Source organism: Schistocerca cancellata, chromosome 1, assembly GCF_023864275.1.
Source record: "Schistocerca cancellata isolate TAMUIC-IGC-003103 chromosome 1, iqSchCanc2.1, whole genome shotgun sequence".
NCBI classification, from domain to species: Eukaryota; Metazoa; Arthropoda; class Insecta; order Orthoptera; family Acrididae; genus Schistocerca; species Schistocerca cancellata.
In genome coordinates this window covers 384,154,687-384,170,715 of record NC_064626.1, presented here as the reverse complement: position 1 = coordinate 384,170,715, position 16,029 = coordinate 384,154,687, and the positions used below count along the sequence as shown (strand labels likewise).

Below are 16,029 nucleotides of genomic sequence, written 5' to 3'. Positions count from 1 at the left end.
TTATTTTTGTTTGACGTGAGAGTTCTAAAGAAAGAAGAAACGGAAAATCACAAAATGTGAATATGGGTCTCGTGGAGAAGCTTGGGGGCATAAGAAAAATTCTTCCAGGCAGCATTTGGCAGCTTGTTACTACTTCTGATACAGCCAACAGCCCCAAGAAACGGGAGACTGTACTGCTCATACGCAACTCCACTGATCATGCGCATGAGCCCGCTGGCAACTGCTCAAACAAACCTAATGTAAGTACTTGTGACGTCACGCTGATCAGAAGCAATTTTTTGTTCTGAAGTATTGCAGAATCTTTGTCTTAAAATCTTTAACACATTTTGCTGTTTGCAGATGATTGTGTATGCATTGTGTTTTGTTGTTGTAAATGACACTTTTCCTTTGCAGCTTACATTTTATTTTGGTTTCTTTCTCACTTTTATGTTTTATTGCTGCAGCATTATTTGAAGTTCCGAGATATTGTACAATTCTTTGTTAAAGTATCAGTTCTTACCAGCCAAAATTACAAAAATTTAACTGAAAACTAAAACAATGAAAAATTCCTGGAATTCTAAAAAGTTCCAGGGTTTTTCCCAGTATTCTCCCACATGAAAAAATTTCTGGGTTTTTTCCCAGAATACCCGGTTGTCCCAGGGCGCACCCTGAAAGTAGGCCTCTGTGCACAACATACAGCTGCATGTGACATGCTTGATTTCAAAGGCTGCTTCACAAACTGGGCCATCTGGATCCTTCCCTCCACCACCAGCTTTTCTGAGCTGCACAGATGGGAGTTATCCTTACAACACATTCTCCTCTCCAATAATTATCTAGGCCTCAACCTATGGTAACCTACTGTCCCTACATCTTCCACCCAACAGTTTCTGCCCCCACTGCCCTATCACCACCTCTCTTATCCTTTCCCTTCACCCTTTCCAGTGCACTTGCACATTCTTTCCCCTTCCCTGCTCCTGCCCCCCCCCCCCCCCCCCCCAGTCTTGTCATTGTGCCTCTCTGCAAGTCAACGGCTCATCTTTATGGTGAGTAGCAATCTATTCTTCTCTATCAAACAACGGAAGATCCAAGATGGAATGTAACAATATTATAAAAAGGAAGTTGCTACCCACCATATAGCGGAGATGCTGAGTTGCAGACTGTCAGTCCACAGTTTTATACATGTATCTCTGATGTGTGATATGTGGTGATTTGAAATTTATTTACAGGATACTTAGACGATATAGTTATACATAATATTTTTGTTTCTATGTGTATAGAACATATGTGACACCGGCAAGCACTTTATTAAAAATGAACGGCCATCTATAATGAATTTGGGACCACAATATTTTAGTTATCCCCCCAAAAAAATAAGCCTGCTCCATTTACCTTTAAGCTGGGATTAATAAAATAATTTGTGAAGGCTTTTTCGGAAGATATTGACTGTTTTAAATATATTTGTGAAACAAATCTTGAATCATCAGACACAAAACTTAAATGACGCGTTTTGTTGATCTAGAAATTTGATTTCTTTTAGATTTGAAGTACTTGTAGCAATAATGAAAAGAATTCACAAAGAGACAAGGAAACATTTCAAGAAATGGCACAGAAATTTCTTAGAAAGTATAAGGATATCAACCTGTGGGTGCAAAGTGAGACATATCACATCCTGGCAAGAACAGACACAACTCAAAAATGCAATACATGAAAAAACACTACTTCTATTAATAATAATAATAATAATAATCATCATCATCATCATTTAAGACTGATTATGCCTTTCAGCGTTCAGTCTGGAGCATAGTCCCCTTTATAAAATTCCTCCATGATCCCCTATTCCGTGCTAACATTGGTGCCTCTTGTGATGTTAAGCCTATTACTTCAAAATCATTCTTAACCGAATCCAGGTACCTTCTCCTTGGTCTGCCCCGACTCCTACCCTCTACTGCTGAACCCATGAGTCTCTTGGGTAACCTTGCTTCTCCCACGCGTGTAACATGACCCCACCATCTAAGCCTGTTCACCCTGACTGCTTCATCTACAGAGTTCATTCCCAATTTTTCTTTGATTTCCTCATTGTGGACACCCTCCTGCCATTGTTCCCATCTACTAGTACCTGCAATCATCCTAGCTACTTTCATATCCGTAACCTCAACCTTGTTTATAAGGTAACCTGAATCCACCCAGCTTTCGCTCCCATAGAACAAAGTTGCTCGAAAGATTGAACGGTGCACAGATAACTTAGTCTTGGTACTGACTTCCTTCTTGCAGAAGAGAGTAGATCGTAGCTGAGCACTCACTGCATTAGCTTTGCTGCACCTCGCTTCCAGTTCTTTCACTATGTTGCCATCCTGTGAGAATATGCATCCTAAGTACTTGAAACTGTCCACCTGTTCTAACTTTGTTCCTCCTATTTGGCACTTAATCCGTTTATATCTCTTTCCCACTGACATTACTTTCGTTTTGGAGATGCTAATCTTCATACCATAGTCCTTACATTTCTGATCTAGCTCTGAAATATTACTTTGCAAACTTTCAATCGAATCTGCCATCACAACTAAGTCATCCGCATATGCAAGACTGCTTATTTTGCGTTCACATATCTTAATCTCACCCAGCCAGTCTATTGTTTTCAACATATGATCCATAAATAATATGAACAACAGTGGAGACAGGTTGCAGCCTTGTCTTACCCCTGAAACTACTCTGAACCATGAACTCAATTTACCGTCAACTCTAACTGCTGCCTGGCTATCCATGTAAAGACCTTTAACTGCTTGCAAAAGTTTGCCTCCTATTCCATAATCTCATAGAACAGACAATAACTTCCTCCTAGGAGCCCGGTCATTAATCTTATATTGTAACTGTATAAGCTTCCTTTTAATGTCAATTATGTACTGTTGGTAGTAAACTTCATTATATTTTTTGTGCACACTGGGGTGCTTTACAGACATTTACCGTATTTACTCGAATCTAAGCCGCACTTTTTTTCCGGTTTTTGTAATCCAAAAAACCGCCTGCAGCTTAGAATCGAGTGCAAAGCAAGCGGAAGTTCTGAAAAATGTTGGTAGGTGCCGCCACAACTAACTTCTGCCGTCGAATATATGTAGCGCTACAAGGGGATGCCTTGTAGGCACAGAGATAAATACTGGCGCCAAAATCTCTGCGTCAGTAAATAAATTAAAAAAAAAAAAAAAAAAAGGTGGAAGACGAGCTTTTTTCTCCGCCCCGAGTTTCGACCACTGCATTTTCGTACATTATCCAACGAAGTAAATACAAATTCCGTATTGTTCATCTTCGAATGTAGCAGAATTTCAATGTACTACGAAAATCCGACTGGCAAGACTGTTTGGGATGTTTGTCAATATTGCCATCTCTACGTGTTGAATTTTTTACTACCTGTGAGAAGAGGTGGTTGCTAATAGGAACCTGACGAAATGTGAATCACATGCAGTATTCTCTTCACCATAAGAATAATATGAATGTAAACATTATGCCACATATTCTTTCGTGTTTGCTGCTATTTCATTTAAATCCTATCTGCCTAATAAACTACGAAACTAGAGTGAGACAACAGCAAACGCGGAAGAATATACGTATCGTGTCATGTTTACATTCGTATTTTTCTTATGCCTAATAGTGATACAGTCAGAAATTAAGCACGGCAACTGATTAGATTTTTAAATCTAAGATGACTAATTCCTGTGCAGAATTTGACGTACTAGAGAAGCGGCCGCAAAGATTTTCAAACGGAGAAAAATTTTCGCCTAACTCTCGTTTAGAACATATTCTATCATATGCAGTCTATTATTTGGTTCTTGTTGATCATTATCAATGAAAGCAGTGTAATTAACAACAAATAGCAGTCTCTTGCCATTGTTTCGCTAGTGAGACGATTCCTCTCTTTTCTTTTTTTTAATTTTAAGTGGCGGTAGCGCGCACAAAAGCAAGCCATGCCGCGCGCGGCGACAGGCCGTAAACACGCACTGTCAGAATGAGACAAACAATGCATGACACAGTACAGTAATGCATTTTCAGCTCAGAGTGACGTTAACACCTATAACAAAGAAAACGGCACTTATCAGATCAAAGCAAAATAAGCAATCGATTCAAACCGGACGAAGCACGTGAAAAGGAAGGGTACCCGTATAAATACGGACAGAGCGCCTGACGTATAGCAATGGCTACCTGGTAAAACTTAACTGTTAAGCTTACGACTCGAACCAAACTCCTGTAGCTGTATCGTCATTCATTCGACCTAAATTGTGTCTCGTATTACAATGGACCAACTTTGTTTTGATTTGGAGGTGCAGCCTAAAACTTTTCTCTCCCCTTGAATTTCGAGTCTCAAATTTCAGGTGCGGCATTCGGGAAATTTTTTTTCCTCGATTTCGAGTCTCATTTTTCGGGTGCGGCTTAGATTCGAGTGCGTCTTAGATTCGAGTAAATACGGTAAGCCCTTAAAATTTTTCTTTTCTCTTTTAAGCAAGTATGGTGTCAGTTAGTCCAACTAAAAAAAATATATTTTCTCAACACTCTGAAATTGGTTTACAAATATCCCTTACATGTCAAAGAAAAACTCTAGTTACATTTGAAATCACTATATTAAGTTGCACTAGAATTACTCGATATTTGCATGTTTCTGCCGGTACAGTATTCCTGATGAACATACACAGTAACAGTGGAACACTTGATAAAGCAAGGTGGTCTAACTGCAGCTTACCATGTAAAACTCCCCACACAGCGAAGTCAGCTAGAGAGACTTTATTTCCAACCAAGTATGTGGAAGGTGCAAGAATGTTATCCAGATACAGAACAGCTTTTTGGAAATCTCGTTCACATTGCAGTGGACCACTGCTGAAAGTCAGCCAGTGATCTATCTACAATAGTAAAAAAATACAAGATATGAAACCATTCAATTAACTTAATATTGCTTCAAGATGAAAAATTAGTAACTAATAGCAATAGAGTTCTATACATAATTTTTATGGAATACTATCACATCAGTTTACTGCGGGAGTGGTGGGGTGGAAAGAGAGAAAGAAAGAAAGAGAGAGAGAGAGAGAGAGAGAGAGAATGTGTGTGTGTGTGTGTGTGTGTGTGTGTCTGTGTGTGTGTGCGCGCGCGCGCTCTTGTGAGCACATTTGTTCTGCCTATATTAATCAAGAATTTAATTTTAGCAGTTTAAAGTATATGTGAACTATTTTATAATGTAAAGTAAAACCCTATTTTTAAGTTCCCACATTTTATGTTTTCCTACTTCATGCGTTCATTTTTGTCAGTCCCTACAAAAGTCCTATTTCGTCAATATAATGCCTTCCCATCATTAAAGAGTCCATGTTATATTTCCTGAACTTTTAAGTTTTCTTTTATGTTATCATGACTTAAGATTGATTTTCAAACGATTTCTGTAAAAAAGAGGTTTATGTTCCTGCTCAAAGCCAGCCTTTGAACAAAGTGAAAACACTGACTGTATGCAAAGTTATTGATCACACAACGCAGCATTAGTGCAGTAAGCAAGATATTCATTGTTAAAAACTTCTAAAATGATGTTTTTATACAATTGGATCAATATTTAATTCTTAACAAGTTTACTACAGAAATAACATGGAAATTCTGAAATTCACGTACAATATTCTTCTCAGTAGTATCTTTTCTTCATTTTAAATGACGCCAGTATTATGTTGGTTATTGAAACAGAAGAAATTTTCGCGTCTAAAAAAATTTCTTTCTTTTCACTGTACATCTTGAAAATCATTAGCGCACTGAAATAAGGCTTTAGAATTCACAAAAAATGAAATACATTTAAGATGCAGTGTAACTTACCATAAGGAGTAGATGGCAACTGACTAAGCAGTAGTCCTTAATCTCACAACAAGGAAGAGGAACTGACCAAAATAAACCCACAAACATGAAATTTAATTGAATTAAAAGGTTCATTAAAGGACAGTCACTATACATAAGTCAAACAATGAGAAAACACCGTTTAATTTAGTCAGACTTGGTGGAATTATCAATGTCACTGCTCAAAGTGACAGTTTTCAACACACTGTTGCGACATACCTTCGTTGTTCCATGCATACTGTATCACAGGTTTCACTATTTTTTGCCAGTCTTCTGGTGTCACTTTTTCCGACTGCGTTTTTCAAAAGACGTTGCACTTCAGCCAATTGGAGTACTTTATGCCTGTATTTTATTAGCATTTCATCCACAAGATAAACCAGACATTTTGGCTTGTGTTGCCTGACAAGTTCTAATACTTCTGCCATGTTCAGATTACTGCCAACTAAGTTACGTTTTTCCAGCCAGCAAAAAGTTTCTTTTTCAATGATGTCTCTGTGGACACTTTGCCTTGTACAACAATATGATACAAGTTTCAAAGTTCAGTCTTCAAACCATATTGTGGTTGCCTTATTTGCACTGAGTAAAAGCAGAAACCCTCTCACCTACATCACATCTCATAAAAGGTATAAAATATTCAGTACAAAATAGAAAATCTATACACTACAATATAACAGCTGTTCACTTAGTCACATGATATTAAATTTCCCACAAATATAATATTCTATTCTGTTCATTTCATCTAGAGATCACTGTTTATCCGTGATTCTCTTAAACCAGTCTTTATCTTATAGTCATATCCAGTTTTCTAACTACTAAAATTATGGCATAGTTTAAGAATTCAGAAATAGATGACAGAATAGTTTAAGATTTGAAGGGAATTAGGTGCAGGAAAACTATTTTGGAAGAAGCACCATAAAACAACTCTGGATCTGACAGTCGTCACTCTGCCCGTTAACTCAGAATGCTAATGCCCCTGGGGGATATGTGACTCCACCCGGATCCCATGTATCTGATATTAACTTCACTTGAGCAAGTGCAGACCAGTACTTCTCGTTAAATTTTGTTTGAAAGTCTCTCCACTGCAAAACAAACACGTCACTAGGTGACACAACATTAGGTGACGATACACTTTTTTCTACTTTGTTTTGGATAAGCTTGAATTCTTTCTACATGTCATGTATAACCTTACTAGTATCATTAAGATTGGAAGAAGCAATAGTCGAAATGTTTGCAGAGGTTATACTCTCGGTAACATTTCTATTTCTAATTTGTTCAAATGGTTCCTCCAAACTACGTACATTTATAATAACAAAGGTCGATACATTCTCTTTGAAGTATTTATTAACATTATCCCCTCATGTACTGACACCTGTAATTTGCAACTGAATGACAGGCATTAATTTGCTATGCTTATCAACGCTCTCCTTCAAAGTGTGCCATCTTTGCTTTACAGCATTAAACTGAGCATTACATACATCGTCCAATGATCCTAACTTTTCATTAATGTCTAAGTCTACACTATCATATTTTTCCTCAATATTCAATTCTAACTTTTCTGTCAAATTCTGCAAATTATTAGTCTGTTTTTGGTTGAATTCAGCAAACATTTGATCTACCTGAATGCATAAAGAATTTACTCAATTCCTTCTTTAAATCTAACTTTAAATTTTCAACTTTACCATTTAGAGTGTCAAATTCAGTCTTTAAAGTATCCATGCCTTCACATAGATTACTAAATTCTTTGCTCTGTGCGTCAACACTAAAATAGTTCACAAATAAGGAGCACTGTACAGAACTACTTACTGGAGATGCAATACTGTTTATGGCTATAGCAAAGAGGGATTCTCTTGCTCAAAACGGTCAATGTGTCAGCAACCGAAGTTCTAAAAAACCACTGAGACAGGAAAGACCACAGGAAGAAGGAAAGGTTGACATACTCATCTAACGCATTATGTACGACGGTTTTGAACTTTGTCCACTGATCCTCAACACTATCTGTACTTGAGACAAAACTTTTCTGTTGGCTCAACACAAAAGTTTTGTCTCAAGTACAGATAGTGTTGAGGATCAGTGGACAAAGTTCAAAACTGTCATACATAATGCGTTAGATGAGTATGTGCCAAGCAAGATCGTAAGAGATGGAAAAGAGCCACCGTGGTACAACATCCGAGTTAGAAAACTGCTGCGGAAGCAAAGGGAACTTCACAGCAAACATAAACATAGCCAAAGCCTTGCAGACAAACAAAAATTACGCGAAGCGAAATGTAGTGTGAGGAGGGCTATGTGAGAGGCGTTCAATGAATTCGAAAGTAAAGTTCTATGTACTGACTTGGCAGAAAATCCTAAGAAATTTTGGTCTTATGTCAAAGCGGTAGGTGGATCAAAACAAAATGTCCAGACACTCTGTGACAAAAATGGTACTGAAACAGAGGATGACAGACTAAAGGTCGAAATACTAAATGTCTTTTTCCAAAGTTGTTTCACAGAGGAAGATTGCACTGTAGTTCCTTCTCTAGATTGTCGCACAGATGACAAAATGGTAGATATCGAAATAGACGACAGAGTGATAGAGAAACAATTAAAATCGCTCAAAAGAGGAAAGGCCTCTGGACCTGATGGGATACCAGTTCAATTTTACACAGAGTACGCGAAGGAACTTGCCCCCCTTCTTGCAGCGGTGTACCGTAGGTCTCTAGAAGAGCGTAGCATTCCAAAGGATTGGAAAAGGGCACAGGTCGTCCCCGTTTTCAAGAAGGGACGTCGACCTGATGTGCAGAACTATAGACCTATATCTCTTAACGTCGATCAGTTGTAGAATTTTGGAAAACGTTTTGTGTTCGAGTATAATGACTTTTCTAGAGACTAGAAATCTACTCTCTAGGAATCAGCATGGGTTTCGAAAAAGACGGTTATGTGAAACCCAGCTCGCGCTATTCGTCCACGTCACTCAGAGGGCCATAGACACGGGTTCACAGGTAGATGCCATGTTTCTTGACTTCCGCAAGGCGTTCGATACAGTTCCCCACAGTCGTTTAATGAACAAAGTAAGAGCATATGGACTATCAGACCAATTGTGTGATTGGATTGAGGAGTTCCTAGATAACAGGACGTAGCATGTCATTCTCAATGGAGAGAAGTCTCCCGAAGTAAGAGTGATTTCAGGTGTGCCACAGGGGAGTGTCATAGGACCATTGCTATTCACAATATACATAAATGACCTGGTGGAAGACATCGGAAGTTCACTGAGGCTTTTTGCAGATGATGCTGTGGTATAACGAGAGATTGTAACAATGGAAAATTGTACTGAAATGCAGGAGGGTCTGCAACGAATTGACGCATGGTGCAGGGAATGGCAATTGAATCTCAATGTAGACAAGTGTAATGTGCTGTGAATACACAGAAAGATAGATCCTTTATCATTTAGCTACAAAATAGCAGGTCAGCAACTGGAAGCAGTTAATACCATAAACTATCTATCTGGGAGTACGCATTAGGAGTGATTTAAAATGGAATGATCATATAATGTTGATCGTCGGTAAAGCAGATGCCAAACTGAGATTCATTGGAAGAATCCTAAGGAAATGCAATCCGAAAACAAAGGAAGTAGGTTACAGTACGCTTGTTCGCCCACTGCTTGAATACTGCTCAGCAGTGTGGGATCCATACCAGATAGGGTTGATAGAAGATATAGAGAAGATCCAACGGAGAGCAGTGCGCTTCGTTACAGGATCATTTAGTAATGGCGAAAGCGTTACGGAGATGATAGTTAAACTCCAGTGGAAGACTCTGCAGGAGAGACGCTCAGTAGCTCGGTACGGGCTTTTGTCAAAGTTTCGAGAACATACCTTCACCGAAGAGTCAAGCAGTATATTGCTCCCTCCTACGTGTATCTCGCGAAGAGACCATGAGGATAAAATCAGAGAGATTAGAGCCCACACAGAGGCATACCGACAATCCTTCTTTCCACGAACAATACGAGACTGAAATAGAAGGGAGAACCGATAGAGGTACTCAAGGTAACCTCCGCCACACACCGTCAGGTGGCTTGTGGAGTATGGATGTAGATATAGATGTAGAATACTGTGTCTCCAAGTAGCACCATATGCCTTACTGATATCAAAGATAATGCCAATACAGTGATGTTTATATAGGAATGACTGTTCAATAACTGCCTCTAGGGTCAGGTTGTGAACAGTGGACTGAAGTCACTGGCATCCACACTAGGGTGACTAAAGAGTTTCCTGATCTCTAACAACTAGACCAGATGACGGTTAACCGTTCGCTCCAGTGTCTTTACTACACAGCTCATTAAGGTGATATTCTGGTAACTACTGGGATACCTGAGGTCCTCTCCTGGTTTGAGAAGAGGTATCAGAATTGCCTCCCTCCATGAGTTGGGAAAGTTGCCTGTCTGCCACAGGATTAAAACATTCAAGGTGGATTTCCTTTGACGCCACTGGTAAATGTCGAAGCATATAGTGCTAGATTTGGTTGTGACTGGGTGCAGTGTCATGAGTCTTACACAGGACAGATACCAGCTTGTACACGAATAAAGGGAAGTTGCAGGACTCAGAACTTTTGGCTCTGAAGTCCAACTTACCCCTCTCTACAGTCACGAAACACCTGCATTTGCAGTAGTTTTTGCAAAATGTTCGGCCAGCATCTGAGCAATGTCTGTGGGTGTTGTTTGGAGACATTCCTGTTTGAGCACTGCTGTTATTGGCAAATGACTGCATTTACAAGAAATCCTCCCGATGACTCCCCATACTTTTGTAAAACAAGTGGAACGGTCGATGGTGTCCAGGAACGCTTGCCATGACATTTTATTGCTATCCTTTATTACCTGTTGAGCCTTAGATATTGTGACTTGAAAGGCTACGAGGTTGTCTACAGTCAGGTGGCATTTAAATCGTCGAAGAGCCACACGCCTGTCCTGGTTTGCTGAACGGCATTCATCTGCCTGCTAAGGTAACCTGATGACTTTGGGATGGATAAGTCAGCGGCACTATAACACTAACACTCTCGTGTGATGTGGACTACCCATATCTGCATGCTGTTATGATGTTCAAACACAGCCAGCTGGCTGAACAGCATCCTGTTAGCTCTGCTGACCATCCATTTTGGTAACACTCCAATGGTACGTTGATGTGAAGTGGGATGTGGTCCCAGGAATGAAGGTCATCAATGATCCACTGAACAGAGATTGTGAGAGCTGGAGAGCAGAAAAAGAGGTCGATGGCTTAGAATGACTCCGTAGCAGTACAGATATCAGTGTGAGTACCTGTGTGGAAGAGGCACAGCTCATGGGATGTCACGAGGCTCTCCAAAACCTGACTCCAAGGGTAAGTAGCCAGTGTGGATGCCGGTGATTTGAGCCACATGATAGGCATTGAAGTCTCTCAGTAGGAGAAATAGTAATGGGACTTGGTCCACAAGATCTATGAGAATCTTTGAGTTAATTGCATCTTACAAAGGTATATACAGCTAGCAAACAGTGATCCTCTGACACCCCTGAATTTTCACAACTGCTTGCAGATTGGTAGCCAGGAAGAGAGCAGAGGAGTGATGCTCGTTACTGACAAAGGAGTGATGCTCATTACTGACAAACACAACAATCCCTCCCTTGGCCCTGTCTCCAGTCAAGTTATCCTTTCGGTGAAGGGTATAGCCCTGGGCTACACAGACACCGAGGGCATTCACATGCTAGCAGTTTTAGTTCCTCCATATGTGTCTTGCACCCATTAATGATCCACTAGAGCATAGGAACCATCTATCATGGGGGTAGCACCTTCATTCTGACTTTCTGCTGGGGAGGGGAGATCACAATGGGTAGGGGCTGTCTTGGTGAGAGATGATTGCCCCAGTCCAACAACGAGGTCCATCGCCTCTAAAGAAGATTCAATAGAGACGTCAGATAGGATGGTGTTGACATCCGTCAGAGGGAAATTCTTTGCCTTTGACTTCACTTTTTTGCCTGAGGAGGCTTTGAAGCCACAACCTCGTAAGTGGTAACAGTAGTGACAACACTGGGCAGCGGACAAGACTTGACCTTTGGAGGGGGCAGAAGTTCCACAATGTCAGCAACCATGACCTTTTCTATAGTTCTGGAGGGAAGGGGGTGGGCTTCAAAGGAACTGCAGCATCCCAGGCGCATTGACAAATACAAGTACTAATGCTGACACTAGCAACTTCAATTTGTGTAACAGCATCAGTTTTCTGGTCTGGCTATTTGAGAACGGAAGTAAAGAAGGCAGCAAATGTGGGCAGCTGCATGGACTTGTATAACATTTTAGCATCATCATATGAGATTTGCTTTGTCATTTTGGTCTCCTGGATCTTCCGTTCGTCAAGGAAAATACTGCAGTTCCAACCCTAGACAGGGTGAGTGCAGTTGATACACTTTGGAGGAGAGGAACAATCAACACAGTTGTGGGTGGCTTTACCACATTTGCCACAAGTGGCTTCTCCTTTGCAACCAAGAGTAGTGTGCCCGAAGTTCTGTCATTTAATATACCGCACAGGGTTTGGGAACATTTAGACATAGGAAACCTGCCTTGATATGTTCTGGAAGTTTGGTGCCGAGTCTGATTTGACAAGATTGTCACTCACCCATTTCATAATGTTTTGCATGTCCGCTTTCAGTTCTTCGTGGGGAATATCACATATATCCCTGCAAGTCAAAACACTTTTGCTGTAGTTCAAAGGGTTGTGCAATTCAGTTACTATACACAATTCCTGAGGTATTGAGGTTTTTGAAGGTTCTTTAGTTGTTGGGAGAAAGTTGCTTCAATCAATAGAGCCCCATTGCAGAAGCACTTAACAAATTCTAAGCATCCAGCAATGCCTTCTAAATCTTTCTGTACATACAATGGAGAAACTTTGTCAAAACTGCCCTCTTTTCCTTTAACTATAATAAACACATTCTGAGAAACAGCATCCTTTCTGTTACTATTGACTGAATCAGGACTGGCTTGGCCAAGGCCTATTGTTAAGAGTTGGTTGTTGGTACCTTACAGTGACCCAACCTTTCTGCAGGGAGGAGGAAGGAAAAATTTCAAAGAATCCATTTTGGTACCACATGCAGCTTGGGAAATAAGTGTCCACTGAGACTGAGCCCTGTGTGCCTGAGTAAGCCTTAGACAACTGAGATGTAGTAGGTTTCTCAGAGGCTGCCTGTTAATGGCTGTTCCATCTCAACAGTCACGCATCTCATCAGCACGCAGCACACCTTGAGATTTAAGGTCTTTTTATAGAGGTTTTTGCCATCCTCGCAATCAAGGGGATCAAGCCAAGATCCCCATTCCCTGTGACACACACACACACACACACACACACACACACACACACACACACACACACACACACACACACACATTCTTTAGTAAACCAGCACCAGTGGTGGTGATATTCGCTTGATTTCTCACTTACATCAGGAAATGCCATCTGCTAGCACATCGTTGATGTTTTTCTACATTAAACACTGATAATTTTGGTCCAATTTTTAGTTGTTCTGCAACGCTATGCATTTATATTTTTCATAGTACACTTTTACGCACACCACTGTAGTGTGCGTAAAAGTGTGCTATGGTGGAAAACATAAGAAATGCATAGTGCTAAAGAAAAGCTAAAAATTAGACCAAAATAATCAGTGTCTAATGCAGAAAAACATCAAGGATGTGCTAGTGGACAGCATTTCCTGATGTAAGCGAGAAATCAGGTGAAAATCACAATCATTGATGACGCTTTACCTCAATAACGTGAAATGTGTCTGGTGAAAATACATCACACATTTTTGTAGTTGCAACAACAGGAAGAAATACCATCAAGGATTGTAAAGCTACTATGGACAATATGGTCACACAAATGAAGAATCTTATTTTTCAGATTATTTATTTTCTTTCTGTTCTACGCTGTTCCAGCCTCAGTCACCTGGAGTGCTGAACAAACAATACATTGAACAATGCAGTACTTCCTTTTCTGAATGTAGGGTTATCTGGTTCACAAAATTAATATTTGTGTTACTTTTATTTGTGCGTAATTTGATAGAAACTGTTGATCATCAGAATCATACCCATTTACACGTGCACGCGCGCGCGCGCACACACACACACACACACACACACACACACACACACATGCACACGCGCACACACACACACACATACATACATACATACAGAAGTGCCCCTGCTCCCCATATACAACATTTAGGTTTGTAGTTACTTTTCTGCCTCTTGCAAAATGTGTTTTTGTGCTTTCTCACGCACAGAGTAGTGCAACACGAGATTTTTCAGAGTAGCACATCCCACTATTACAATCTTAGACTGAAGAAAAATGTTCATTGGAGTATAAAAATGTTGTTTAGGTAATTAATTTCAAAATAATTTTCACTGTACATGCTTTAAAAAAAAAAAAAAAAAAAAAAAAATGGCTCCGAGCACTATGGGACTCAACTGCTGAGGTCATCAGTCCCCTAGAACTTAGAACTACTTAAACCTAACTAACCTAAGGACATAACACACATCCATGCCCGAGGCAGGATTCGAACCTGCGACCGTAGCGGTCGCGCGGTTCCAGACTGTAGCGCCTAGAACCGATCGGCCACACCGGCCGGCTGTCCATGCTTCACTCTTTGTTTGTGCAGAGAGGATGCGAAAAGCATGAGTACAGGACATCTGCAAGGTGGCATTTACGATGTATTTACAGTCCCAACCCTGGTAGTGGGTAGATGACCCCCTGTTGAGTGCACTAAAAGCTTTGTAGATATAGTGTTGCTCACATAATCCAAATCTGAACTTTCTCGTAATTTAATTATTGAAGTTCTGTTATTGTAATTACCTAACTGAGAAGAATATTATTTACCAATTCTTAAAAGAAAAAGATGCAGAAGTCTACCTATTTACATAACTTAAAGAATGCTATTAGGTGTTCAGGTGTTCATTTGTTTTCATCTGCTCTAGGAGAAAGGTGAGTGTTTAATGTAATTGCTGATTTTGCGAAAGAGCATAAACTGAACGTTGAAAGCGCGCGCGCGAGAGAGAGAGAGAGAGAGAGAGAGAGAGAGAGAGAGAGAGAGAGAGAGAGAGAGAGGGGGGGGGGGAGTCAATTAAACAGGAGGGGGGTGGGGGGAAGAAAGGGTGCCTTCTATACCATAGAAAGTGGAAAGTGACATACTAACAAGCACACAAAAGTGGGATAGGGTACCATGGCACGCAAACAGTTTGGCCAATGCAACAATAGACAGTGTAAGTGTTAACTCTGATGCGCAAGCGCTAATGGATTTGTTTAAAGTAAGCAGGATGTAAAAGTGTGAATAATAAAGAACAAGAAACATATTATAATCTAGTAACAAAGAACAGATACAAAAGTAAGAATCAGGGAACACATGTTTGAAATAACTGGGTAAAGTCATTAGGATATGGAGAAATTTCATAATGGAAAGTTATAAAAGTGAGAGAGATAACTTGGGCATACAAATTGTTTTTTAAAAAAGATGGGGTGGACAATTGTTTGTAGGTATGGGAGAGAAAATGGATACACGGACCATGAGAAGGAGTGGGCTAATCCTTGATCACTTGAATCTATGGAAGAAATGATTTGTGCCATTCCTTTTATGTGAAGAGGTAAGTAGAGGTGCACCCATATCCCAAAGATGTTAAAGTATGTATACGGTATCAGCAGCACAAAGGGTAAGGTGTAAGTGCAGTTCTTGCAAAGGTGGGAAGCTGTCACAAAATTCTCAAAAATAGCCAAAAAATTGTTCCTTTTCTACCTCAATAAATATGAGAACATTGTGTTGTTATAGAGGATTTGAAAGCTGTATAACCACCCACAGTGGTAGATAATTACCAACTAGCAAGTTGAACCAATAATCTTAAGAAAGCAGAAAGAATTTTCAAAGATATAAGAAAACGGAATTGGATGATATCACTTATCTAACACAAAAACAAATACAATGAAGTTGTAATAGCTTGTACAATAAATACAGACACTATTTTTATTTGTATAATAAAGGAAGACAATGAAGTTTAGACAACTGAGACCTTAAGTTAAATAACAACAGGCATTTAATGACATCTGTAGATTATAGAATGATTGTAATTAGCTCTGTAAGTTAAGGTTTGCGATATTTTTTTCCAAGTGGGGGAATCTGTAGTGTACCTTGAAATTCTTCAGAGTAGAATGTTCCACTGTTAAACTCTTAGA

The 16,029-nt window shown here is 39.9% G+C and overlaps 1 protein-coding gene across 1 annotated transcript in view; it reads right to left on the bottom strand.

Moving 5' to 3' along the window:
• Window positions 1-16,029, bottom strand: part of LOC126175327 (bifunctional glutamate/proline--tRNA ligase) — a 251,607-nt gene that overhangs the window by 195,293 nt on the left and 40,285 nt on the right. Inside the window, exon 3 of the mRNA XM_049922047.1 lies at window positions 4,703-4,859. Within this exon, the coding sequence (XP_049778004.1) occupies window positions 4,703-4,859 (157 nt within the window). The remainder of the gene's footprint in view (window positions 1-4,702; window positions 4,860-16,029) is intronic.